The 25,641-nt window shown below is 57.1% G+C and overlaps 1 protein-coding gene across 4 annotated transcripts in view; it reads right to left on the reverse strand.

The window, feature by feature from the left end:
* Positions 1-239: 239 nt before the first annotated feature.
* Positions 240-25,641, reverse strand: part of MEF2D (myocyte enhancer factor 2D) — a 33,316-nt gene continuing 7,914 nt past the window's right edge. Inside the window, exons 2-12 of one of the 4 annotated variants that reach the window (XM_057726716.1) lie at positions 16,796-16,987; positions 15,992-16,195; positions 14,199-14,333; positions 13,133-13,343; positions 12,857-12,913; positions 11,029-11,219; positions 10,486-10,506; positions 8,996-9,125; positions 5,246-5,474; positions 4,483-4,789; positions 240-4,148 (exon numbers count right to left, since the gene is read on the reverse strand). In XM_057726716.1, coding sequence (XP_057582699.1) covers positions 4,137-4,148; positions 4,483-4,789; positions 5,246-5,474; positions 8,996-9,125; positions 10,486-10,506; positions 11,029-11,219; positions 12,857-12,913; positions 13,133-13,343; positions 14,199-14,333; positions 15,992-16,195; positions 16,796-16,849 — 1,551 coding nt within the window. In that variant the 5' untranslated portion in view covers positions 16,850-16,987 and the 3' untranslated portion in view covers positions 240-4,136. Of the gene's footprint in view, positions 4,149-4,482; positions 4,790-5,245; positions 5,475-8,995; positions 9,126-10,485; positions 10,507-11,028; positions 11,220-12,856; positions 12,914-13,132; positions 13,344-14,198; positions 14,334-14,389; positions 14,528-15,991; positions 16,196-16,795; positions 16,988-25,641 lie in introns of all 4 variants that reach the window. The other 3 variants (XM_057726705.1, XM_057726732.1, XM_057726723.1) reach the window with 3 other exon arrangements.

Raw genomic sequence — 25,641 nt, forward strand, 5'->3', positions numbered from 1 at the left:
TGGCTTCTAACCAGACAACCCTCCTTCGTCCTGGGGCTGCTTCTGCTTCTGACAGAGCACCTGGAAGAAGTGCTCACCTGAAAACCCCACCTCAGACGTTTGGAGCGTCCCCCCGGCAGGCTAATAACCACCCTTCTTTCCTGCTGAGGACATGCTCTGGCCTCTCACCATGGCAGGGCCACGTGGTCCTTCCTTCCCCTCCTCAGCCGACCGCACCGAAGAAAGCAGAACCCAGGCCGAAGTATCAGAAACGTGTATTCTTTTTCTTTTAATAGTAAACCTCTTTACAACAAATATAGTGAAAGAGTTTTCAAACAAAACTCATAAGAATCTCGAGGACTTTGTCTTTTCTTATTGTGTAGAATACTAAGAAAGCATCACCATACAGCACAAAAAGAAATATTTAAAACAAATCAACAGCCACACACGTGGACTCGCCCTGCCCAGGACCCAGGAGGAGCCCCAGGAGTGTGGGTGATTGTCGGGTCTGGGGGTGGGGCACCTCCATGGCCTGTCTCCCCTCCCTCTCCCTCCCCCCTTCCCTCTGGGACTTGAGTGGGGAAGACAGAGAGAATCCAGATTCTCCATATAACATTCCAGCCCCCCTCCCCCTATACAAATCCCACTGCTTCTACCAACTGCTTAGGGGATGGAGAGAGGTGGCAAGAGGGGAGATGAGGCGGTCCCGGGCTCCATGTCTCCTCCCCACCATGAAAGCCTAATCTCACCCCCCACCCCACCCCAGGGGGTTCCAAAGAGTCAGTTAAAAATATATAGATATAGATATTTCTAGATACACTTTTACATCATTTCTGTCTCTCCAAACAAATAAATAATCAGCAAGAGAAGGTGCATTGCTTCCTTCCTGTCCAAGGTGGGAAGGGCTGGGTAAGGGTCAGGGGTCAGTCTCGCTGCACTGAGTGCACTGCGGGCAGTGGGGAGGGGAAATGGTATGTTCCTTTGGGGGAGGTGTGTATGCGAGGGGTCCTCTTGCCCACTATCCCTGAAAGCTGTGGGAAACCTGGGGAGGGGAGGGGCATTGGATGACTCCAGTGATTACTTTGGCAAATGCCCAGTTCTTCGGAGGAAGGAGTGGGTGGAGGCAAATTTGGCTTGTGAGAGGAAGAAGAAATGAAGTCCCCACTTGAGGTCTGGGTTCCCAGGGACCCATTCATCAGGCTGGCCAGGAGCCCCTACCCTCAAGAGAAACCTCAGGGTACTGACGTGCAGAAATGTCACATATTCAGTCACAGATTACCCCCTGCCCCCAGGGATAGAGAGAAAAGGACACACACACATCCACACGTGGTAATCAAAAGCCAGGTTTGCCATTACAAGGCAGAGGGCAAAACTGGTGAATATTGCACCGTGAACTGCAGGGGCCCTCACCCCCACCCTGTGTTTAATGGTGGCCACGCCCAGCCTAGAAAGGTGGGCAGACTGATGGTGGGAAGAGCCTGAGAAGGGAAGGCCCGTCATTCAACGTTTATTGAGCACCTATCATTCACCTTTCACCCAGTCAGCATTTATGGAGTGCCGCCTACGTGCCAGGCACTGGGCAAGGCTCTGGGGACGCACGCATGCACGCACAAGACTACACCCTGGCTTCTTTCAAGGTCCTGATCAAGTCTCATCAATTCTTGACACTCCCTCTAGGAACCTGCAGGAAGACTGGGCATGCTGTGTGCCCAACTGGCAGGTGGAGGATAAGCTGTAAGGAAGGATCACTGCCCAGGTGAGGAAAAAGCTTCAGAGAGGAAGAGGAACTTGAGTGCTATCCCAAAAGCAGGACTGGGGGCGGGGGGAGAGAGAATACGCCACGAAAGCGAGCTGTGTATAAAGGCGCAGGGACTGGGTGGACAATTGTGCATGGAGCTGTGGGAGAGGTAGGGCTATAGGGAGAAGCAAGGAGGGCCAAGTGCCAGATCCGCCCTAACTGAAGTATAAACATATTAGAGCTGAGCGTGAGAACAGGTGATGGAGCAGGGAAGAAGAGAGCGGGGCTCAGGAAAGAGGGCCATAGAGCTGGAAGCCAGGGCTGTATGGCTGCAAGAAGAGCCATGTGTCCCTCTGTAAACATACACACACACACACACACACACACACACACACCCCCCTCAGAGCTCAGTTCACACAGAGATTCACACACATGCCCAGATGGGCTCACAGACACACAAAGGTACAACCATGCAACCACACACAAACACACATAAATACAAAGGTACACTCAGACACATAAATACCAGATGCCCTCATAAACACACTCGGGTACCTGCGCGGTCACACATGCCCCTCTGCTTCTGGTTTCCTTCCCTGCATCAAGTGTGAGAATACTGCAAGCGGCTGGATCGGAGAGGCAGGCGGAGAGTCACCTACCACAAAACCGGGCCTTGTCTAACTCTCCTTTCCCACCAGAATGAAACCCCAAGGGAGCACTGCACCCCTTGGGCAGAGGAGCTGGGCTTATGCGAAGGAGTGGGGCAGGCCCCGGTCTGCCTGCCCATGGCACCCCAGGCCAGGCCGCGCAGGGCAGGGGGTGGCGGTGGATCGCAGGCTGGGGGCCTGCCCCCTCCGGTTTGATCTGTGATCCCGCTTGGGGTCTAAGGACCCCAGGCTCTGGCTGCCCCCACGGGGGAGGCAGCAGAGAGAGTGAACCTGGGGGGCGGGGCGGGGAGCAAGAACAACAGCAGAAGAATCTTGTCTGTACAGTACGGGCCGTTTGAGTCATTATTATTACAATATACTTTGACAAAAATAGAATCTCATTTCATATCAATACAACAACAACAAAAAAAAACAGTTTCCTGGACTGTTACACGGCTAACGTTTTCCAAAGGTTGCTATTTACAATTACAGTAGCCAAGGGGGAAGGTGGGATGCGGCCTGGGGCTGGTGGGACAGGAGGTAGCAAGACAATGAGGGCGCCAAGAGCAGGGAGGTGGGGTCGGGAGCAGAAGGAGCCGGGAGGAGAGCGGGGCAGAGGGGCCGAGGAGGACAGAAGGGAGGCAGGCCTCCTGAGGACCTCCTCCGTCCCCTCTCCCACCCTCACACACCACCCCAACGTCCACTCCTATGGGGATGTGTACGTGCAAGGAAGAGCAAGTCCGCGCGCTCACACGAGTCCCTGGATGCAAGGGTTTCCCGCCCTCGGGCACCCCAGGGTGCCCGAGGCCGGCTCCTGCTGGGCCACCTCACTCTCCCCAGTTCTCCCTGCACCGTCGTGGCCAGCTTTACAGGGCTGGTGTCGACGGAGGGGTGGGGAGCTATTGCACTGTGTATCTTAGAGAAAATGCTGGGGAAGGGAGAGGGCCCCAATTCGCCCCTTGCCCCAGCCCTCCTGCCCCTCCTCAGCCCTCTCCGCATGGCTCTCTGTCTTTCTCTCCAACTGTGCTTCACAGGGGCCCCCACCTCAAGCCCCCCCTCGCCAGACTCAGAATCCCAGGCAGTCCTCCCAGCCCAAAACCTCGGCCAGCACCCCCACGCCTCGGAGGTGCAGCTCACACGAGAATCAGTTGAGAGCGTGCTGTGGGTGTGCAGGGGCGTCTGGGGCCCAGGCTTGGGTGTTCTGCCCCATGTGCCTGTGGCCATAGGAACAGCCCAGAAGCAGAGGCCCTTTTCAGAACCTCTGCCTCACGTTCCCCCTGAAACACAAAACCACCCATCAAGCCGACTTTGGGGTTTCAGTCTATTGTAAGGGGTTTCCGTTGTTTGGTAGTTTTTTTGGTTATTTCCCTCTATCTGGGGGATTGGGTGGGAGGGCTCCGCACGCAGGGCTCGGCACCTGTCCTTTCCCAAGGCCTATCGGGCCCCCCACCCCCTCCTGCAGCATATGTGTACAACGTGCAAAGTGTCCCCCCCCTTCCCGCAAAAAAGAGCCCCCCCAGCCAGTGAAAATGGCGGGGGGTGCAGAAAGAGGGGATGGGCGCATCCCCTCTCCAAAGCGAGAATCCAAATTAAAAAAAATATAATAATAATAATATAATAATAATAATTATACACAAATGTAACCGTCAACAGGACACGGAGCACAAGAAAGGAAGTGGGGGTCGAGCGGGAGGAGCCCAGGACGGGGAGGGGTGGGCGGTGAGATTGTCAACTCTTCATCAGGGAGGCTGAGAGGAGGGGAGTGGGAATCGTCACTTTAATGTCTGTGAAGAGAGGAGATGGAGAAGGGGGTGTGAGGGCGTGGCCCAGGCTACAGGGTATGCGCCCCCCACGCCCCTCTCCCAGTAGGGCCAGGACTCTAGTGGCAGGGCCAGCTCTGAGGGGAGGAAGTCATCGAGCAGGAGGACTGATGTTGGAGGGAGGGGAGCTGGGCCTTTGGCGGGGGTGAAGGGGTGTCGGTGCTGCCCTGTAAGGGCTGATGGAAGGGCTAGCTGGCCACAAGGCCGGTCAGGTGGGAGATGAGACAGGCTGGGGGCACAGAGGGCAGTCCCTGGGTGTAGCAGACAACGGCAGACAGGAGGGGCAATGCTACAGTACCCAGGTATCGAGCCGCATCCTCTTCACGGCTGAGCCCTCGGCCTCAGGCTCTGGGGCTGGGCGCAGCAGGCCCAGTGTGGGCCCGAAGTCCCCCCGTCCATCATCCCGGTCCCCCGTCTCATAGGAGCCCCCAGCCGGGCTGCTGAGACCGTCGCCAGGCTCAGGACGGGTGGCCGGAAACACAGCTGGAGGGGGAGGCGCAGGGCTGCGCTCACGGCTTGGGGACACCGGTTCCGACTTGATGCTGATGTGGGGGTGGGTGGTGACTGTGAGGGCAGCACCCACGTGGGGCAAGGGGCTGCCGGGGCTGGAGACAGGCAGTGGGCATGGAGTACAGGCGGAAGAAAGAGAGGAGGTGAGTGACAGAGAAAGTGATGGGAGGTCACAAGAGAGTGCGAAAGGACAGAGAGTGAGAAGATGGGGGGTGGGGATGGCATGAGACAAGTGGATGGAGACAGAGGGACCAGAAGAGAGGGAGGGCCAAGGAAAGGGAAAAGAAGGAAAAGAAGTCACATTAGTTGTCTTTCCATCCCATGTCATCTCCTGCGGTCCGGGGCGGGGGGAGCCCCACCCCACCCCCACCCAGGGCTGGCTGGGGGAAAGGCGCAGGGTGGACCTCCCAGGGCTGCCACTTAGTGGCTCACATGCTGTCCACTGAGGACAGACAACCTCGAAGGGACCTCAGCTCTCGAGAGGCCCCCTCCTCTCCCTGCCTCTCAACTCTCCCTTCCCAAACACCTGCAGGGCATCCCCCAGGACTCACATTAGGTTGCTGAGAGACACAGGGACCAGGTGGGGCTGCTGCTGAGGCGGCTGCGGCGGCTGCTGGGGCGGCTGGGGCTGCGGCTGAGGCTGGGGCTGCGGGGGCTGCGGCTGTGGCGGCTGCTGGGGCTGTGGCGGCTGTTGCCAGGCGGTGACGTTGCCTAGCGACAGCCCCCCAGGTGAACTGAAGGCTGGTAAGGAGGAGAGCTCTGCACTGGTCAACTGGTAATCTGTACGGGGTAGGGAAGAAAGTGAGGAAGAGCTTCCTGCAGGGGGGAGGAGAGGACCAAGGTGCCGTGGCGGGCGGGGGGAGCCAGCTCCGAGAGGGCTATCAAGATGGGGGGAGCTGTTAACAACAGACGTGAATAATTAAACAAGCCCAAACAACTTCAGCGAAGACGGCACTCAACGCAACGCAGATCTTAACAACCACGAGGTGCTGCTTTTTAACAGGATGTAAAGAGAGGTGGCTTTTAAAATAGTGTTTAACTTTTTTTTTTTAAACCATGTGTAGGTATCACTTTTAGAACGTCCATTTTAAAAAAGAAGGGGAAAAACGGTAGGTAGGGAAGGTCTAATATACGTGTAACTGTCATCTCTTCAACTGCCAAGTCTTCCAGGGCCTTTCTGAGAGGAGAGGGGAATCATGGGAAATGCCAGGTGAACGGCGCATCTGAAGCCAACGACTGCAACTGCCGTTCCACCTTCCCCAAAGCCCCCGAGTCTCCTGAAGACTGTCAACACGTAAAACAGGCAGCAGCACGCATTCGAGCAGCGGTGCCCACAGACACCGAGGATACCTGTCTGCCTCCCAGAAGGGCCTGCAAGAGCGGAGGGGCTGTGAAGGAAACGGGCCTGCAGTACAACGGCCAAGGTGCTGGCGGATTTCCCCATGAGATGGCACTTGTTGTTTTCCAAAATATCCATCTTAATGAAGAAACTGTGATGTCTGCACAGTCACAGAACAAACAGACCCGTGAAATGCCTCACAATTTACACAGCTCTGCTAAGTTTCATGCCGCAGCCTGTCTGGGACAGTTTAGGAAATGCCTTCCCTGAGGAGCACAGGCCGACTGCACCGTGGTGTGATGAGGAGGGCACGCCCGCCAGTCATCGCAACGCCACACCACGTGTTCCTACTTGAGGGGCCATCTGCTCTAGCCCTCCATCTCTATGCAGGGAAGACATGATTATCCGTGCAACAGAACAGTAAGGTGAATGGCATGAGCGATGGGGCCAAACTTCCTGGCCACCTCCACGCACAGGCCATGTGACCCTGGGCGAGCTACTTACTCTGTCTATAAACTGGAGGCAGTAATCCTGTCCACATCACTCAGCTGCTATGAGGACTGAGCGAGCTGATATGCATGAAGTATGTAGAACAGTGTCTGGCACACAGTAAATATTCAAAAGATTTACCTGCTGTTATTATTAATTGACAAATGAGGTGACTGCAGCCTTGAATTTGAGGAACTCTCCCCAGGTCGCAGAGAAAGCCAGTGGTAGAGCTAAGACAAGCCCCCAGGCTTCTTTATTACCTTTAAATCTCATGCTATAGATGGTCCACACTTGCCTCTGGTCTCATAATAATGTTAATTAGCCAGGAGCTTTGAGATGCTTACATTTAAAGAGCAGACCAAGGGCAGACAGGGGCCCCTAGGACCAACTACTTATAACACTGATTTTACAAACAAGGAAAGCAACCCTGAACAGCGCGGTGCCTTGCCCAACGTCCCCCAGCCAGGAATGGTAGGGACCCGACCCCTAGTCCTGCACTTTCCCACCACACTCCAGTCCTGTCTACCTGGAGACTTGATTCCCCAGCAGGCCCCTCGGTCTATTCCTACAACAACCACAGCCAGACCTCTGCAGCCAGCGTCAACAAAGGGCCTGGCCCAGCCCCTGCCGTGCTGTTACCATAGGCAGATCAGCCCCAGCCGGAACTTGGACTGGGGCCCAGGACCGTAAATAGTGAAAAACTAAAGAGCAATGTGTTCACTGGGGTTTTGTTTATATACGGAGGGTCACCTGAAAACACCTGCTGTTTAAACTGAGATCTGCTTAATTACTCCTGCAGCAAGAGGAACTGGAGCCCCTGGTTTCTGAGAGGATGTGAGAAAGCCCAAACACTTCCCAGCAGGGCTCCGAGGGCTGGCCCAGGGTCAGGATCTGCTTTTACACCAGACTGACGAATAGAGTCTAAAGTCTGGCCTTGCTGAGCGCCTGTCCCAGGTTCGCTGATACCCAGTGCCCTGCCTCCTGCTTCACAGACACTGGTGGAGGACCTGAGAAGATGGCAGGAAACCACCTCCAGGGGACTCCCAAATAAGCAGCAGCTCCTGAAAAGTGGCCTGCGCTACCCTCTACCAACTACCCCCGCTGGCAGGGCTGGAAGGGCCTCAGAGACCCCGTCCACCCACAACTCACAGATGGGCACTCCTACTGGCCCCTGAGGGTGCGGCCATCTGAAGCTGCCTGAGGACGTGCTAACGTGGGAGTGGGTACACGCATGCGAGCACACGGGACGAGGGACGTCACTGGTGCTAGAATCTGGACACCGACACACACGCCTGGGTCTGGCCCCTCAGCACGAGGCAGTTCCTCCAGCTCTCTTACCTCCCCCGAGGGGCTTTCCTACACACAGGGCTGGGTTCTGGATCTTTACACACAGGGAAGAGGTGGGATTCTGTGGGTATCTGTACTGGTGTCTGGGACCTACCTAGCATGGTTCAACTCTGGAATGGGGAGTGGGTTGACGTTTAAGGGGTCTTTTGGTCTAGTCTGATCTCACCACAGAACAGCCCTGAACGTGAGCCATTCGCAGGTGAGAAAAGCTGGGGAACATCAGAGGCCTCTTCAGCGGGAATGGGTTCCCAGCCACGTCGATGCTCAGAAATGAGGTGACAAGGCATTTCTGCACTGGGAAGTACTTCCTGACATAGCAGCTTGGAATGCAGACAAGGATGGCTGAGAGTGTCACAGACTGTTCCCAGGAGGGTGTGAGTGGGTGAGAGAGGCCAGGACAGCCCTGGGGACCCAGGACGGCCCAAGCACTGGGTGTCCTTTCTGAATTCTTCTACCCAGAGACCTTTCCCATGTCTCCAAGTGACTCTTCACCTTCAGATCCCCTCCCCCACCTTCAGCAGACTCCCTCCTCCCTTTCCCCTTCATTCCACCGAGCCAACCTCAGGATGAAAGACCCCCTTCTGCCTCCCATCCTAGAATCCCTACTTGGTTTTCCCAGGAAGCTGGATAAATCTTCCTGACCATGCTTCCTCTCGGGCCTCCTCAGCCTCCCTCGTCTCTCTCTCTCTCATTCCTTCATTCTTCTCCTCCAGGAAGCCTTGCTGACCTGGGCATGCTCCACTCCCCAACGCTGGTTGGCCTGAGTCACCTAGCTGCTCAGCCCACCTCAGACGGGAGCTCCCCAAGGACAGGGCTTTTCTTCTCCATTAGGTCCTTAAAAATAAGGGATACTCATACCCACTTAAATTTGATTTTCAGACAACACAATGAATGATTTTTACATAAGTATGTCTTTGAGACAGTTCCAGTAACACCATCACCTTGGGAATGGCATCCGATGTTAGTAGTTGCTAAAACTGGCAACCTTAATTAGGTGGGGGCTTCCCCAAATCAATGGCCTTCCTCAGATTGGGGCATCCCCCAGAGAATACCCCGTGTTCCCTCTCTGGTCCCTCCTGTGCCCCAAGGCCAAGTGCACACAGCTACACGCCACATGAACACTCACCTGTGTTGTAGGCGGTGGGCATGGAAGAGAAGGGGAGGCCCTGGCTGAGTAAACTCGGTGTTGCCACGGAAACCACTGGGGTGGTAAGCGAGTGGGTAGACTGGGAGACCCCAAGGCGCTGGGCATTGTTCTGCAGGAGAAAACAGTCTGTCAAAAGGGTGGCAGATGGGTGGGCTGCTTTATCCAGGCGTCCCACTCCAAGGACAAGCCGGGGTCCGTGAATCTCAAGGCCCAGGTGGGATGCCTCGGCACGGAGGCCCCTGCAGACACACACACACACACACACACACACACACACACACACACACACACACACACACACACACACACACACACACACACACACACACACACACACACACACGTGCATTCACAGAGACACTGAGATCCACGGAGAGAAACATGCACACACGGGTTCAGGTTCATTCACACCTACACACACGTGGAAAGGAAGGTGTGTCTGCTGGCCCCGCGGCCCCAACACCAGCCACAAGCCCCGTCTCCATTCTTTTCCTGGTCCGTCCCTCTGGAGTCTACCTTCCATCCGTCGCACTGCAGTGCACGCCCTGGCAGAAGCGTGCTGGCGTCTGTGAGGGGGATGCGGGGACTGGTGCGGCGTGTGCCTGCGTGTACGCACACACGTGTGTGCGGCTGTCAGCTCCATCTGCCGCTGAGTCACTTGTTTATTCCAACGCCACGCTGGGGCCGTAATTGCCGCCGTGTTGGCCGCCAAAGCCTGCCTGCCTTTTCCAGCCTCTCTGGCCTCCCGTCAGGGAGTCAGGGAGGGAGGAGCCCCTGCCCCACTCCTGGCTGGGGGTAAGTACGTAAGTGTGTAGATGTGTGAGACAGGAAGCGGGGCTGTGTGCGCCTCTGAGTGCCTGTGAGACGGGCTGTGTGCAGGAGGGAGCAGCGGGAGCCGAGGGAAGCAGGGAAGCCCCCGACCAAGGACGGCCCTGGCCTTCCCTTGGGCCTTGGCTTCCCCCAGAACACCGATTTTCCTGTTCGGCTGGCACCCCTCCTAGAAAGGTGCCTATGCTGCGTGGGGCTGAGCAGAGTTCGAGGCAAGCGCAGGCCAACCCCCCGTCCAGGGGCCTGATCCAGACACCCTGGGACACAGTGAGATGGGACCTCTGAGGTCTGAGGCAGGTCCACGCCACTCGTGCGCGCGCACGCATCCCCCCCGCCCCCGCCGCCAACACACACACGCACACACACAGGTGTGTCTGCATGAATGCAACATCACATGAAAACACCCATGGACACTCAGGTATACACACATGCATGTGACCCCCTCGCCCCACCCCATTCACCTCTGTATCCCACTTGGCACTGAGCAGAGCTCTTGGCAAATAACCAAATAACCAAAAGGCACACACCACACACACAGGCGAAAGGACAAAGGCACACACGCACTCCATGCTGGGGGACCACAGAGCAATGGGCTGAGCCAGAATTCAAAGCCACAGCAAACATCTCACAGTCTCACTTACCAGATCTAAATGGTCCTCAGTCTGGGAGCAGAAATAAAACCAAGCGGATGGTTCAGTCTCCAGCCTCTGCCCTCCCCTCACGCCCCTGCCCCCACGGCCATCCCATCTACCTCTCTGCATCGGAGCAGGGTGGCTCTCCAGCCTACAAGGGCAGAGCTCTTCACTGTCCTGACTGATTTCCAGAAGATGCTATATCCCAGTGCCCACCAGTTAGGAAACCCTCAGAGTCGAACGCTCATGCCGCTACTGTAGAGGCAGATCCCTCCGATCCTCCTGTCATTACCAGAGAACCTTCTCTCCCACGTCCTATCCCTTTTCACTGCCCTTGAGGCCGGTACTTCTGTGCTCCAACCTCTTGCAGGGCCCATTGGGAAGGGAGAGCTCATGAAAAGCCACAACTCCATGAGCTCTCTCAGCAAGTCCCGACTGCGCGTTAACCTTCATCTCTCCTGCTAGAGGTCAGCGCTGTCCTCCCACCCAGCCTACTCCTCCCCACTCTCCCGTTCCCCAGCCCCTGCTCCTCGGTCCAGACACCCCACTCACCAAGTGATGCATTAACCCCTTTCCTCCCTGGGAGGTGATGACCCTCAGGTCAGGCTTGCGGCTGGGGGCTCCAAGCGGGGCGCTGTGGGTGGGTGGGGGTGGAGACTTGGCAGGGATGACCTTGTTTAGGCTGTTGCCATTGGCCACGGGGAGGAGGCCAGGGGAAGCCCGAGCACTGACGTAGCCATTCCCTGGAGGGGTGAAGAGATGAGGGTAAAAGGAAAGACATGCACCCTCCACTTAGCCCTGTTAACTGCTCCCAAATCAATACTCCTGTCACCCAGGACGCCACAAAACCATGCTCAGGCTTTGAGTGGGTGCTGAGTTCTCTAATTTTCCCCTAAAACCACTCTGTCTCGGGAGTAAGGGGAGAACACCCCTTACTCCCCAACCATCGGGTTCATCCCCCTGTCTCTAAGCTACATGCGATGGGGCGGGGTGATAACAGCTGGGCTCCAATGACAGGAAGTCCAGCACCTGCCCCCAACTGGGCCCACAATGACACAGGTCGGAGAAGGGTGGCAGCCTGGGAGTTGAGGCTCAGTGAGGATCCTGGGCACGAGGGCAAATGAACCCCCCGGCCGGCTCTGCTCGCCTTGAGCTGAGGCTGCTGTGGTTTGGACGAGCACGTGAGAAGATGCCTGGAGTGCTGGGCAAGATGAGCCCCTCGCTTGTAGTGGTGGTGTTACTGGAACTGAGAGACTGAGGACACAGCCGCCACCATAACTCGACGGGTAACAGCAAGCAGAATAACCACCATTTACATCTGTTCCACACTCCAGAACCAACACTGGGCCCTCACGTGCACATCATCGTATGTAACCCTCACACTAACCCTGCAAGACAGACAGGACGCGTACCATTAGCCTTATTTGCAGATGAGGAAACACCTGCCAACTGCTAGCTGGGACAGGTGTGATGACTTGTCCAGGGCCACACAACCACTTTCCACATGCTGCGCTTGAGGGCCTGTAAGTCTCACTGTTCCCTTAAGGTCTGCAGGCATCTCTCTGGCCCTTTCCCTGGAGAGGGCGGGGTAGTCACCCACTCCCCCCATTTCCTGCCCCCATATACAATTATTGCCGAGGAGGTAGTTCATGGATCCTGGGGCCAAGCTGGGGAACTCTAAAGCCCAGAGATGTGGGGTGACCACAGTCAGACGTGTCACCTTGCTCTGTCCCCTGAGAGCACACTGCTTCCCTGGAAGCGTGTGGCTGCCTCCATCCCAATTCCCAGATCACTCCGGGAATGGCAGGAATGTTGGGGTGACGTCAATGGTGACATTCGAAGTCACAGTCACCAGCCAGACAACGGCACAGGGCAGGAGGGGCTGTCAGCTGCTGGGGGTGGGGATGGGGGGGCAAGGAGGGAGCGGTCTTTCTTCTGTGGTTCACAGATGTGTGCTTACACGTGCACATCTAATGTCTGGGTACTTCCACAAGAGTGAGAATGTCTGTGTGTGTTACGCACATGTGAGTCTGTGCCTCTTATCTGTCGTCAGTGTCAGACAGTTGCATCTTCCAGATCCCAACCAGAGGCGTCCCACTCAACTGGAAAAATGTGGAACCTCTCCTCCAACTAGAAATGTTGGTCAGTTCTCACAGTTTGCCCAGAATTCCCTGAGCCTACATCTCTGTGGATCACCCACACCAATCACTGCCACAGACAAAAAAATCCAGGGACTTAAAAATCCTCAGACTCTACATCCAACTCAGGCCCTGGGATCTTCCTCTCCTCTAATCTAGGTCCGTCTTGGTCGCCGGACACCTGAGGCCACGGAGCAGGCAGAGCCTGGCCCTCCCCCAGGCAGAAGAGCAGCTTTACTCACCGACAGGGCTGGGGCAGGCTCCGTTAGCACTGTTGAGGTCTCCCCCGAGCATGGCCCCTGGAGGAAAAAGAGAATCATAAGCCGACAGGACACCCCCTGGCAGAGTGAGTCCTGGGAACCGAACTGGGGGAGGTGTCACAGTCCCTCCCCTCAGGAGCCACATACATGGGAGAGCACTGTGGGGGAGGAAGGGAAAGAGTCACCCTGGAAAACGGAACCTCAAAGTCTCGGCACAGCTCACTGCCACCTCACCTACCCACCTATCAGACCACTTACCCGCACTGGCTGGCCGCTGGGGCAGGCCGGGAGACACACTGTTCCTCTGTAGTGCTGACTGCTGGGGGGACAGGAGCCGTGGGTCCGTGAGGGATGACGTCACCAGGGAAGGGGTGACCAGGGAGCCGCTGGGATTGCTGAACTGCAGTGAGCTCTGATTGGACACGGGCACCGTGACGGGCATGGCAAAGTTGGGGGCCGGGACAGCTGACTAGACAGAAGATGGAGAGGCAGGGTCAGGCCAGGGTGACCCCTTACCCTGGACCCACGCTGCCTGGGATGGCAGGCCAGGGTTCCTCTAGTCTCTGGGCTGGGCGTCCTAGGGCCAGCAGCTCTATCTCTCTGCTCCGGGCCCCCCCGCCGGGAGTCACACCTGCCACTCCCACCAAGGCAGTATACGCTGGCTGCAGTGCTTTGGGATCCAGCTCTGGCCCAGAGAATGAGAAGAAGGCTCTGCTCACTGCAGAGAGACCCGGGGACACCTGGAACCCCCTAGCGGAGGTGGGTTAGTCCTCAGCCAGGCAGGACACACAGAGAGCGGGTTAGAGGCCCTGAGGACAGACCCAAACTCACACACACAGCTGTTAAGGATGAGCGCGTGGGTCGGGATGTCACCTCACTTGTCGTCTCTCATCCGTCTGCTGCGGCAGAGGCCGTTCACCCACCTCACTGCCATCCCCGTCAGCAGTCTCTGCCTCCCCTCAACAGGGCTACAGAGTGTCCTGGCCTGGGGGTGTCAGAGCAGGCCAAAGGGGCCTCGCCCCATGCCAAATCGGGACGAAGAGCACATTCTCTACTTCCCTGTCACCTAAGGATCTCACGTCATCTACACTCTTCTTGCTGGTGAGGGGGACACTCCAGGCCTCTCCCGGCTTATGCTCCAACCAAGATGAGTCTCAGCAAGGGGCACGGGTTTATCACGACCAGGGTCAGAGGCTCCTCAGCGGTCACCAACAGCCCCAGCGTGGCTCAGAGCAGAACACCCATCAGAGGCAGCCGAGGGCCGGGCGGGGCGCGAAGCCACACCATGCAGCACAGGGAGGCTCTCCTCCACATGACTACTCACGGCCAGTCTATAACTCTGCATCATTTTATCAAACTCCTCGTCTATCTTTTTATATTTCTCCTCCGTCTGGGGGGTCAGGGCAAACACCTCGTCCACCTCAGGGCTCTCACACTCCCTGTGCTTCTTGTGCAGCGCCTGGGGGGGAAGGGGCCGGGAGGGGGGCCGACAGAGAGAGAGTGAGTGGGGCTCACCCCGTAGCGCCGGAAGAGCCCGTCGAGCTCCTCGCTGGCGCGCCGGTACTTGTCCTCCAGCAGGGGGCTCTGTTCCAGCGAGTCCTCCCCGTCGGGCTCCGGGCTGTCGCAGCCGTTGAAGCCCTTCTTCCTCAGGGTCTGTAACCGCACCACTACCGTCAGCAGGGATGAGGGTCCTCCCCCGCCTGCCTCCCTGGTGTTCCTTCCAGCCCCTCCCTAAGACCCCGCTGTGTTCTGCCTCCGACCGCAGGGTTCCCAGCATCCCCCCGGCCCCCCAGGGTGACCCTCCCCTCCTGGGGCACAGGGTAACTGTGCGGTTGGTGGAGGAGGCCTCAGAACACAGGGTCGCGCGGAAGGTGGCCTAACTCGGGGAACGCAGCCAGCACAGAGGCCTGTGCTTCCGAGGTGACAGGTGGGGTGGGGATGTCTGAGGGATGAGCTGGGGGGCTGGTGCCCTGAGCCAGCCTGTGCCTGTGCACCCTTAGGTGAGCCCCAGCAGGAAGGCACAGAGCATGCCCCAGGGGAAGGCACTCAGGGCTGACTCTCTATTACTGGGCTCTGCTTAAAAGAAGAAGGGGAAAGAGAAATAGAAACAGAGACAGAGAGAGAGAAGAAGAAGAGGGAGAAAGACAAAACATTTCTTTGCATTTACTGAGTTCCTACCATGTAGCACCTGTACACTGTCCTTGACCAAAGGCCAGAGCTTCTCCCATGCAACCACACAAAGTAGGGCATGCACACCTGGTGGGTCTGGAGGAGACCCCAAAGCTGCCCTCTCCATGTTCAAAACATCTTCACAGATACTTGTTTTGTCTTGAAAATGAATATGAATTTCACGTTTTAGTTTTGAGTGAATCTGTTTTCTCTAATACAAAAATAAAGGAATTTCCTCCACATCTGTTGAGTGAAAGTCTCGCTCCAGGAAGGCAGGCCTGTGGCTTCCTGGGCACCCTCTTCAACGGCACAGGTCCCTTTCCCCCGGTGTGAGAAGCAGGAACTGGGCTGTGTCATTCAATTCACACAACACCCTTCAAAGCAGGCCCTGGCCCCATTTTGTGGAGGTGGGCACCAAGGCCCGGGGAAGCTAAACCACCTGCCCAAGGCCACACAGCCAGTAAAGGCCAGAGCTGGATTCCAAAGCCCATGTCCTTTAACGGTTCACAATGTCGGCTCTCTTTGAAACACAAAACAGAGCCACAGGGACCCACAAAGGGACAGAGACAGAGCAGGAGAGATGGAAACAAAGAGGGGGACAGAGAAAGGAAGAGTCAGATGCAGGAGCATATCAAAAGATGGAGAAGGAAGGAAAGAGAGAGAGAGAATTTGAGAACAGACAGAGCAGAGATGTCACGTTGTGCCTGACGGACATGAAGAAAGTGGCTCAGAGAGGTTCAGGTGCGAGCAGGCAGCCCCATCTGACGTCTACCTCACTGCCCTCCTGCCTGCCCGGGCCCGGCGTTTGTGTGAGAGGATGTGGGTTTACAGGTGTGTGCTCAGAGGTGCGGGGACTTCAAGGGGCAGGTGTACGTGTGTGTGCGCACACAGGCATGTGGCGTGCAACTGCGGGGCGGGGGGGGGGGGGGTCCGCGTGCACGGGCCCACCTCGATGATGTCAGCGTTGGTGCGGCTCTCGTGCGGCTCGTTGTACTCCGTGTACTTGAGCAGCACCTTGTCCATGTCCGTGCTGGCGTACTGGAACAGCTTGTTGGAGTGGTTGAAGATGATGAGTGCGATCTCGCAGTCACAGAGCACGCTCAGCTCATACGCCTTCTTCATCAGCCCGAACTTCCTCTTAGTGAATGTCACCTGTAGGTGGGCGGGTGGGCGGCCAGGTCTGGCTCAGTCAAGGTCTGCCCAGGGGTCCCACCTACAGGCAGCTGGACATAGCCCCTGCCTCAGGGTAACACAGTCCTGTTCTCAGGAGCCCCTGATCTAGGGGAGGGACAGCCAGCACCTCTCTGCCAATACATGGCCAAGACACAGCCCAGGGCCAATTCACTGAAGGCAGAGAACTCAGATGGACAGAACTCCACACCTCCGTGCTGGAGGTTAGGGAAGGAGAACATAAGAGCTTCCAGGCTCTTCCCATGGGGTAGGAGGAGGGGAAGGACTTATCTTGGGAAAGGGGAAGTGCCTGGGCGTGGCCTGAGGTTTGCATATTGCATACGGTAGGGGCTTAGGCCCACCTGGTTGCAGCAGCAGATGAGTCTTGGGGTTCTAGGACACAGGGTTCTAAGAGCTACAGGGAGGTGGGGGTTCCTCTTCTCCCAACTCAGCCCTTGCCCTTCCATAATAGACTCCAGAGGCCCCTTCTTCCAGGAAGCCTCCTTGGAGTGGCTAGAAGGGAAGCGGAGGCAGAGGCCAGCTTCCTGCCTCACCCACTCCGTGGCTCCAGGACCCCCTCACCTGTCGGTTCCGCTCATCGGTGATTCGCTGGATCTGAATCTTTTTCCTCCCCATCTTTTCTGGGGATCCTCAGTGCCAGGGAGGGGAGGGGATCGCTGGGTGGCGGGTCTCGGCACACGTTACACTGTGCTCATGAACGGCCTTGCACCAGCGCTCAGTTCATGGTCTGCAGGACACCTTCTGCACAGCCTCCTGGGTGGGGAGGGTCACGAGAGGACTGTCAGCCCTGGCAACCCTCAGCCCTGCTCCTTGGGCACACAGGCCAGGCTCACAGCAACCCTGTGAGAGGCTGGCACCATCTGAGCCCCATCCACAACTGAGGAAACGGTGGCGTCCCGAGGCGATGGCGTGCCACAGCCTGGCACAAGGTGGACTTCACTCAGGGCCCAGGACTCTGCCCCAGGCTCCTTCCACACCATCACTGCTGCCCTCAGGTTCTAGGTCAGACAGAACACAGGCAGGGAGCAACCTTGCTTCTAAGGGTCTGGGTCTTAGAGAATGCCCCAACCCCTCTTCTCCCCAGAGGCCACCAGGAGTAGAGACACCTGGGCTCGCCGGCTGCTCCACTGGCCTAGGATTGTGGTTCCCGTACAGAGCCTGGTGCAGAGAATGCGCTGAGTGAAAACCGGCCAAGGCTGTGAACAGCGAGTCCAGTGAACCTACTGCCGGAATGGGAGTGCGTCTGCGCCCCTGGCTCAAGAACATACCAGAGTAGGTCTAGAGCACGGTCCTCACACCTGACTCATGGAACCCTGGAGCCTAGAGTCCCAAAGTAGGGCTTGGGCTGTAGAACCCCTATCTCCCTTTAACGAGGGCTCCCCTATACCAATCCGTTTTACTCAGTGGGCCTTGCCCTAAATTTCTGGTTTGAAGAAAGAATTCTGCTGCTTTAAGTAAATAAATACGTAAATAAACAAGTAAATAAACCACCCCTCTAGACCAGAGGTCAGTAAATTCTTTTTTTAAAAAGCCAAATAGTAAGTATCTCAGGTTTTGCAGGCCATACAGTCCCTGTTGTAAGTACTCAACTCTGCCACTGCAGCATGAGAGCAGCCGTAGACAACATTTAAAAGAATGAGTGCGGGGACTTCCCTGGTGGCGCAGTGGTTAAGAATCCGCCTGCCAATGCAGGGGACACAGGTTCGATCCCTGCCCCAGGAAGATGACACATGCTGCGGAGCAACTAAGCCCGTGTACCACAACTACTGAGCTCAAGTGCTGCAACTACTGAAGCCCGTGTGCCTAGAGCCTGTGTCCTGCAAGGAGAGAAGCCACCTCAATAAGAAGCCTGTGCACTACAATGAAGAGTAGCCCCCGCTCTCTGCAACTACAGAAAGCCTGCGTGCAGCAACAAAGACCCAATGCAGCCAATAAATTTAAAAAAAAAAAAAAAGTGCGGCTGTGCCCCCCACCCCCCCAATAAAACTAGATTTATAGGAACAGGCATGGCCAGATTTGGCTCATGGGTTTGCCAACTCCTGCTCTAGAGGAATGGGTCATGTCTAGAACCCAAGCTCAGTCTAGGAGCAGTGCCTCCCAACCTTGCTCAACTAGGAGCACGCAGAGAAAATACAGAACCAGTGCCATACAGGAAAGAGGCTGCTAGCAGCCAGGGGGACACTGGCACCAGGCGAAGGGATGCCTGTCTCAGTACACCTATAAACTCATCACGGCCCACTGGTTGAAGAGCTCCAATTCCAGAGCCAGGGAGGGAAACGGAGCCCCTGTTCTGTACAACGTGAGGTACCACGGGATGGAAGGAGGCAGAGGCATGGCAGCCCAGCCTGAGCCAGAAAAGATGCTGGCTGTCAGGTGTGGGCAGTGCCCAAACAGGTTGGGTGAGCCCCTGGGGACTGGATGGGGACTGGAAGGGGCCAGGATGGAGGCACAAGATGACCCCAGGGCCCTCCTGGCTCTGTGATTCCAGAGGTGGAACAGCAGAAGATGGTGGAAGGGGGCAGCAGGCATGGGGCCCATGCTTTCCAGAGCAACTCTAATAGGGTCCTGTTAGGAGCCCAGACCACAGAAGCCCAGCCCTCCTCTCCAGAGCTCCCCTTCCACAGAGTCCCTGCCAGAGAGCCTACTACAGAGTCCAGGAAGGTGGGCTCTCGCCTGCCCCACCCAATCTGAGCAGAGGTGTCCCTGTTTGATGACAGAGACACCTGTAATTAGGAACCCCCTCCCCAGCCCCCATTTCCAGTGGCTGCTGAGGTTCTCTGGAGCCTTTCCAGATCCACTCAACTGTGGCCCCCAAGGTTCCACAGCAGATGCCAAAGTTCAGCCCCGGCATCTCGGCCATAGAGGGAAGGCGAGAGGGAAGGCAGGGCATCTATGGACTTGGGAGGAGCCAGGAATACCCCTCCCCACCCTTTCCCACTAACAGGACTTTCCCTCAGGCTTTCCCTAGCCCAGCTGGAAAGAGAGCTTCTGCTCTGTCCAGGTAGCTTCAGAAAACAATGTCGCTCCCTCCCCACTCCTAGAAGGACCCTCCACCCCTCCTTCTCTCTCCCCAAGAAGAAATCCCCAAACGCTCTTCCCCTCTTCCTTACCCTCAAGGTGCTCCCTGGGCCCTGGGCCTCCTACTGTCCACCCTCACACGTGCGCTAGGACGTCACCAACACCAGCCAGCCAAGCCTAAGTTGGCTGAGCAGACATCTGGACCCAGAACCAGCTCCAGCTACCCCATCCCTTGCCTGTGACCCCAATCTCTGCCAAACACCCACTGCAAAGGCTCCACCCAAGAATCTCGGGCCCCCTGCCTCCCGGCACAATCCAAAGGCTGTATTTTCCTGAGCTGCAGTGCTCTAATGACCCTCCGAAAAGTCATCCCTACAACCTAACTTCACTCCTTCGGCTCTCCCGCGATTACCGACTCTCAGAGTATTCTGCTCTTTTCTTTCTGGCATTTATTATGATTGTAAACAATTACAATTCTGTGCTTCTATTTACTGTCTGGCTCCTCTATGAGACTGAAGCTCCACGAGGGCAGGAACCATATCTGTATCCTTCATCATGCTCTCCCCTGTAAGGAGGAGCTCGGGAAAGGTCTGTTCAAAGGAAGAAAGGACGGTTTCATCTCTGTGACCCTGTGACAAGTCCTTCTTGTGGTCTAACTTCCGTCAGTCCTGCTGCAGGACCAGCTTCTCTCACTCTATCCCCTGTAGATATAGAACTCTTCCTCTTCCAGCTGCACTGACAGCTTGTCTGTTTGGACGCCACCTACCCTCCAACCACCCCTGCCACTCCAGTCCTCAACCCTCCCTACCCTCAGGTTGGTTGGTACAGAGGGTGCGATTCTAAAGTCTTCTAAGGAGCAGCCCTGAGCACATGGAGATAGAGAAGATGGGGTTGCTTAGGCAACTGTCACCTAGCAACCAGCTCCCTGGCTGATCTCCTACACCGCCCCCCCCACCCCCGCCTCATGCTGGGGGAGCTGGGATGCAAGAGGGATCAGGGCTGAGAAGACAGGGAAGCCACAGAGACCCACTGAGCATCCTCTGACAGAGGAAAGTCAGGGTTAAAAAGACCAGGCCTCATCTATCCCCAGTCCCTGCCAAGGTAGCCCAAAGCACTTTTAATAATTCCATGTTCCCCAGGCCCCTTCCCTACTGCCACTGCTACCTCTGTGCCAACACCGCCAGAGGAGGAGACGCCCCTACCTTGGGCAGTCCTTCCTCCTATCTAACCAGGAGCCCTCCGACAAAGCAGGCTCAGTCTGTACTCATCTCTTTCCCCTCCTGCTACCCATTCTACATTGTTGCAGACTCTCAGAAAGCTTGGGAGCAAGAACAGGAACTCAGCCCTTACTTGGGAAAAAAGGGTGCCTGGGGCCTGGGTGGGCGCAATGAACCCTAAACTGACCCTATTCAAAGTATGGAGGCCTATCTTGTCCAAGCTTCCCCCCTACCCAATTTAAGGAGATTTAATGAACACTTGGACCTCCTTCATTAGCCCTCTGCCTAATTACCTAGCCAACTGCCAGGAGCCAGAGGCCTGGGCATCTGTTATCCAGATGTGAGCCTTTTCCTCCTCGCCTGACCCAGCCCCGTTCTGCTTCCCCTTTCCAGCCTGCTCCTCCTCTAGGAAGCCCTCCCATGTGACCTGGCTTTTGCCTGTCTCTCCTGGAGGCCAAAGGCTTGGGAGGGCTTAGGGCTGCCACAGGGAGTTGTCCACGATGGCCTTCCTGCTCTGATGGCCCCAGGGCCCACCCAATCCTGACCTCAGGCCATTGCTGTGACTCCTTGGGCTGGCAGCATCTCTGACACCAAAAGTACCCCCTCAAAGGCTCCAGCTGCTTCTGATTCTCACTGACCTACTCGCCCGCAGGACAGGATTGGGCAAGGTGGACCTCCCGGGGAGCGAGTGGGAGCAGGCAGAGACAGGGCCTCCCCTAACAGAGAGAGAAGGAGCAGAGAGGGAGGAGGACGGCAGCTGGGCTGAGCCCCCAGGAGGCAGGTGTAGACCCATCGTCTGTGGAGAAGGGTGGCTGGAGAGAAGCCTTTGCAGATGGAGAGCAGAGAGGACACAGGGCAGGAGGCTCCTCTGACAACACTCTTGACAGGGAGGAGAGGCTGAGAGAGGGGACCACAAATGGCGGGGCTTCCAGAAGGACCCCATGGACAACCAGTTTTCTCAGCTGGGCAACAGACCCAACAGGAACACGTGGGTTTTACTGACATGCAAATAATACATAAAATGTACCCTGAAGGGGGTCTTGATTTGGAGGGGACATGGGAGAAGTAACAGGCTCCTGCCTCCCCCAATGTAACACCTCTTGGTACCTGAGCAATTTTCAAACCATTCTCGGGTTTCAGAATGATGCTATCTCAGTTCCTGTGTGAGGGTGGCCTGGGCCCAGCCGGAGGAGTTGGGGGGAGCGGTCAGGGCAGCCTCCTGGAGCTGCAGTTGCAGCAGGGCTGCCCTTCCTGGGGGAGCTGCAGGAGAAGTGTCTTCCAACACCTCCTCTCTCCTGCTGCTGTCAGGGGACCACCTATCTCCCCTTCTCCCCTCCACCCTTCCACCCATGTCCGTCCTCTGTCCCCGTGGCCCAGAGGCACTGCAGAGCATCTGCTTTCAGGGCTGCCACACCAGCACAAGTCAAAACGGAGCAGCTGCCCAGAGAGGCTGAGTGAGCAGCCCCCGTCACAGAGCACCGGGCTGCAACCCTGCTCTTCTACACAGTGAGAAAGGCAACTCTCATTAAGCAGGCCCTTCATCCCTTCCTCCCAGGCTGCTCAGGGCTCCAGGCTGTGGACTGGAGAGGAAGGCAGGAGGTGCTGGAGACAGCTGTCATCCCTCCTCCCGCCCCTTCCCTGTGGCTGGGCTGCAGGGCATGAAATAAGCAGCAGGCGCTGGGGGAGGGGGTGACAATCCAATCCACCTGTCACCCCCACAGTCAGGCGGCCTCAAGCAGCCTGTTCACTAACGAGGGAGGAGGCGTGGGTGAGGCAGACACAGAGGGGGGTGGCAGAGGGGGACAGACACACAGACGCAGGAAAAGAGACAAAGAGGCAGAGAGTCCAAGAGGAAGGCAGAGTGGGGGCAGAGGCGGACAAGGAGAGGGCCAGAGGAGAGAGGCAGCGGCAGGAGACCAGACGGCGACAAAGATTCAGAGAGAAGCGGGTAGAGAACAAGAGGCAGGTTCAACAACTGTTTGCAGGGCGCTGAGGCTAGGCTGGGCCTGTGGGCATAACTGGACAGGACTCCATCCCTGCCCTCTGAAAACCCACAGTCCGGCCAAGAGACAGACAAGGGGAGGGCAGGGCCTACCTAGGGTAAGGGCAGGGACAGGCAAGGAGGCCCTCAGGGGCCAGGACTGGGCCCAGACCTCGCTGGGGATGGGGCATCTCGGCTCTTGAGGCTCTGGCTAGGTCCAGGCTCCAGGGCAAGCAGGCCCTGAGAGCGGGCAGAGGTAAGCACAAGGCCCATGGGCCCTCTCAGTGCCCTGGGTCCTGCCTCCATTCCTGCCCCACCCCAGGGCTCACAAACCTTCCAAGCCACAGGCTCTGAACCACAGCCCTCTAAGCAGGTTCACACGCTGAGGAGCTCTGGAAGATGGCTGGGAAGGTGGACTCGGTGACCACCAAGAGAGAGGGCCCAGGCAAGACAGTCCTGGGGTTTGCAGCCTTTGGAGTACAGGCAGAGAGCCCCTCCTGCACAAATCCTGTACTAGCCCCGAGGGGGGGCATTACCCTCCCCTCAAAGTCTGGGCAGAGGCAGTGCCAGGGTCTCACCCTGCCCCTCTCCCCACCCCCCACAGCCCAATTCTCACACCCCCAGCCTGCTGCCCGCCCACTGCTCCCTGGCTCCTGCCTGTCCTCCACTCTCTCTGCCCCCTCTCTGCTCCCCCTCCCACCCGGCAGCCTCCTTTCATTTGCCCCGGAGTTCTTCTAGGGTCTGCTCGCAAAGGCACAGGCGGGTCCCCATCCCGGACTCTCCTCCTCCCTTCAAAGTTCTGTTTGGCAGGCTCACGCCCCAAACCCCTGGTTCCCACCGTCGTCCCCTCCCTCGGGGGCTCCCCTCCCCCAGCCCAGCAGCTTCAGGGTTGGGCAGGGGCTATTTTTAGTCTGGGCACTGAGCTAATTTTAACTCACCGACAAGGGACCTGGGGGCGGGCTGGCGGGCTGGGGGGAGGGAGAGCAGGACCAGTCCAAGAAAGCTGGACCTGGGGCAGGGGTGGTCTCAGGTCCCAGGCGCCCTAAGGAACACAAGTGTAGGCAGACACCGCATTCATTCTCAGCTTAAGGGACAGGAATCGCCTTGTCAAGAGGAGCACCCAGTGCGGGGAGCAGCGCTTGGAGCCCTCCCTCCAGCTTCCGCTGGACAACTCTCCCGCGCCCCACCCTAGGCCTCCTGCCCTCTTCTCCTTGGCAGATCTCCTGGGATGGGGTCATCCTGTTCTCTGCCCAGGAGATGCCTCTCCAGTAAGGCTCTGTCTCCTGAGCCTCCTCGACTGCCTCCCCACCCCAGCTTGTCCTTCCTGTAGTCTAGCTCTCATCCTTCCTGTAGCAGCTGAGGCTGTACGGCTCCCTACAGAGGCGGCAGCCGGACCCCCACCCCCAACCTCCAGCACATCCCACTCCAGCGCTGGCCTTCCCCTGGTGGCCTCTGGGCTGGCTCCCAGGAACCAGCCTAGCCCCCCCCCCCCAAGTTCCTGGAGCCATCCAGCTGACCTCAGGAAGAATCTGGGGGTAACGGGAGATGGAGTCCTAACAGAAAACGGGTAGGCGAGGTAAGGCAATGAACAGCCCAGGGACATGCAGGGACTACGGGTAGGGATTCTGGATGCCTGAGTTCTAGTCCATGCCCTGACCCTAACTCACTGTGTGGACTTGAGTACGCCACTGCCCCCCGCAGAGTTCCCCCCACTGGCCAGTACAATGGGTAGGTGCAGCGGACTAGTTACCCAAGTGCCCTTCCGGCCTAGACATTCTGTCCCTATGCTCTTTATAGAGGCTCAAAGTAAGGGATGTCAGGACTGTGTGATTTCATGCAGAGGTAACAGAAGACATGGCCCGGATAGGTCCCTTGCCCTCCAGCTTAGGAGGGAAGGGCAATGTGGAGGCCAGAAGAGAGAAGGAAAAGGCCTGATGAAGAGGGAGGTGCTTTCGGAACGACAACCCCCACAACAGATGGCCAAGGGTTGAGAGAAGCTCATGGGCAGCCAGGGCAGGTGCCAGGCGGGGCACACAGGCCCTGGTGGCAGAGATTCTGCCAAGCCAATCCCCTCACACACCTGGAATGCCTTTCAGACCCAGGCCTCGGGGTCCTGCTTCTGGTTAGAGTAGTGACTGGCCCAAGGTCACTGTCATGGTCATTGGTGGGGCCAGCTCTGCGGCCCGGGCCCGAGCCTGAGTCGTGCTTCATGCTCCACCCAGCAGGCTGATCAGGAATGACTCACTACTGTTTATTTGCATGGGGATTTGCATAGTGTCTCTGACCTTATTCCATCAAGTTCTACTTCCCATGCTAAGACCTGGGACACCCCCACCCAGCATCCCTAGGCACTCAGGGACCCCGAGTGGAGTTCTGGGCACCTCAGGTCTCCAGTCTCATCCTTCTCCTTCGCAAAACATTCCTGAATTGATCCAGTGGTACTGTCTAGAGCTCTCAGTCCAACGGGGTCCTCCACTCTTGTCCAGGTCCCCTGTCTAGGAAGGGATTGGAGGGGAAGAGGTGTAATTATGAGGAACAAGTAAGCCCTGCAGCTAGAGGAATGTGATAAGATTCACGGGGTAAAGTGTGATGGCTCCAAAACTGCCTGGGGGTTCCTCAGGAGAAAAACCCTATTCCCGTCTTTAATGTCAAGGCTGGAGCAGCAGTGGGACAGGGGTGGATTGTTCTTTACGTCTACCTCTATCCCCATTTCCAAATTCCACTCCCAAGAGTGCAAAACAAGAGGAAATAGCCTAGAACAGCAGGCAAGAGAGATGTAAGACGACAGAGAGGACTTCCCAGGGCTGAGTCTTTGAACTCAAAGTAGTCTCTAGGGATAAAATTTGCTTTGTTAGAAGTTACCAGACCAAGCACAGGCAGCTGGTAACACTTGGGAGGGCACGGCGGCCCCAGCATTATAGTCCAACCGGTGGGAGCTAGAAGACAGCCAAGCCCCTGCCTACCTTGAAGAGGTCAAACTGACCTGTTTGTCCAGTTATAATAGCTTTGCTTCCAGCCGTACCCTCTGAAACAATGAAGCCAAGCAGTGGTCTCCTATCCCAGGAAGTCCTTCCTGCTATCTAACCACCATCCCTCCCACTGCAGCCAACCCTTCCCCTACAACCTAAGCCCATTCCACTCATCTAGATGAGACTGGTGGACAGGGCCCCGGCCATCCGAAGCCTCAGCTG

Source organism: Hippopotamus amphibius, chromosome 1 (assembly GCF_030028045.1).
Source record: "Hippopotamus amphibius kiboko isolate mHipAmp2 chromosome 1, mHipAmp2.hap2, whole genome shotgun sequence".
Lineage (NCBI taxonomy): Eukaryota > Metazoa > Chordata > Mammalia > Artiodactyla > Hippopotamidae > Hippopotamus > Hippopotamus amphibius.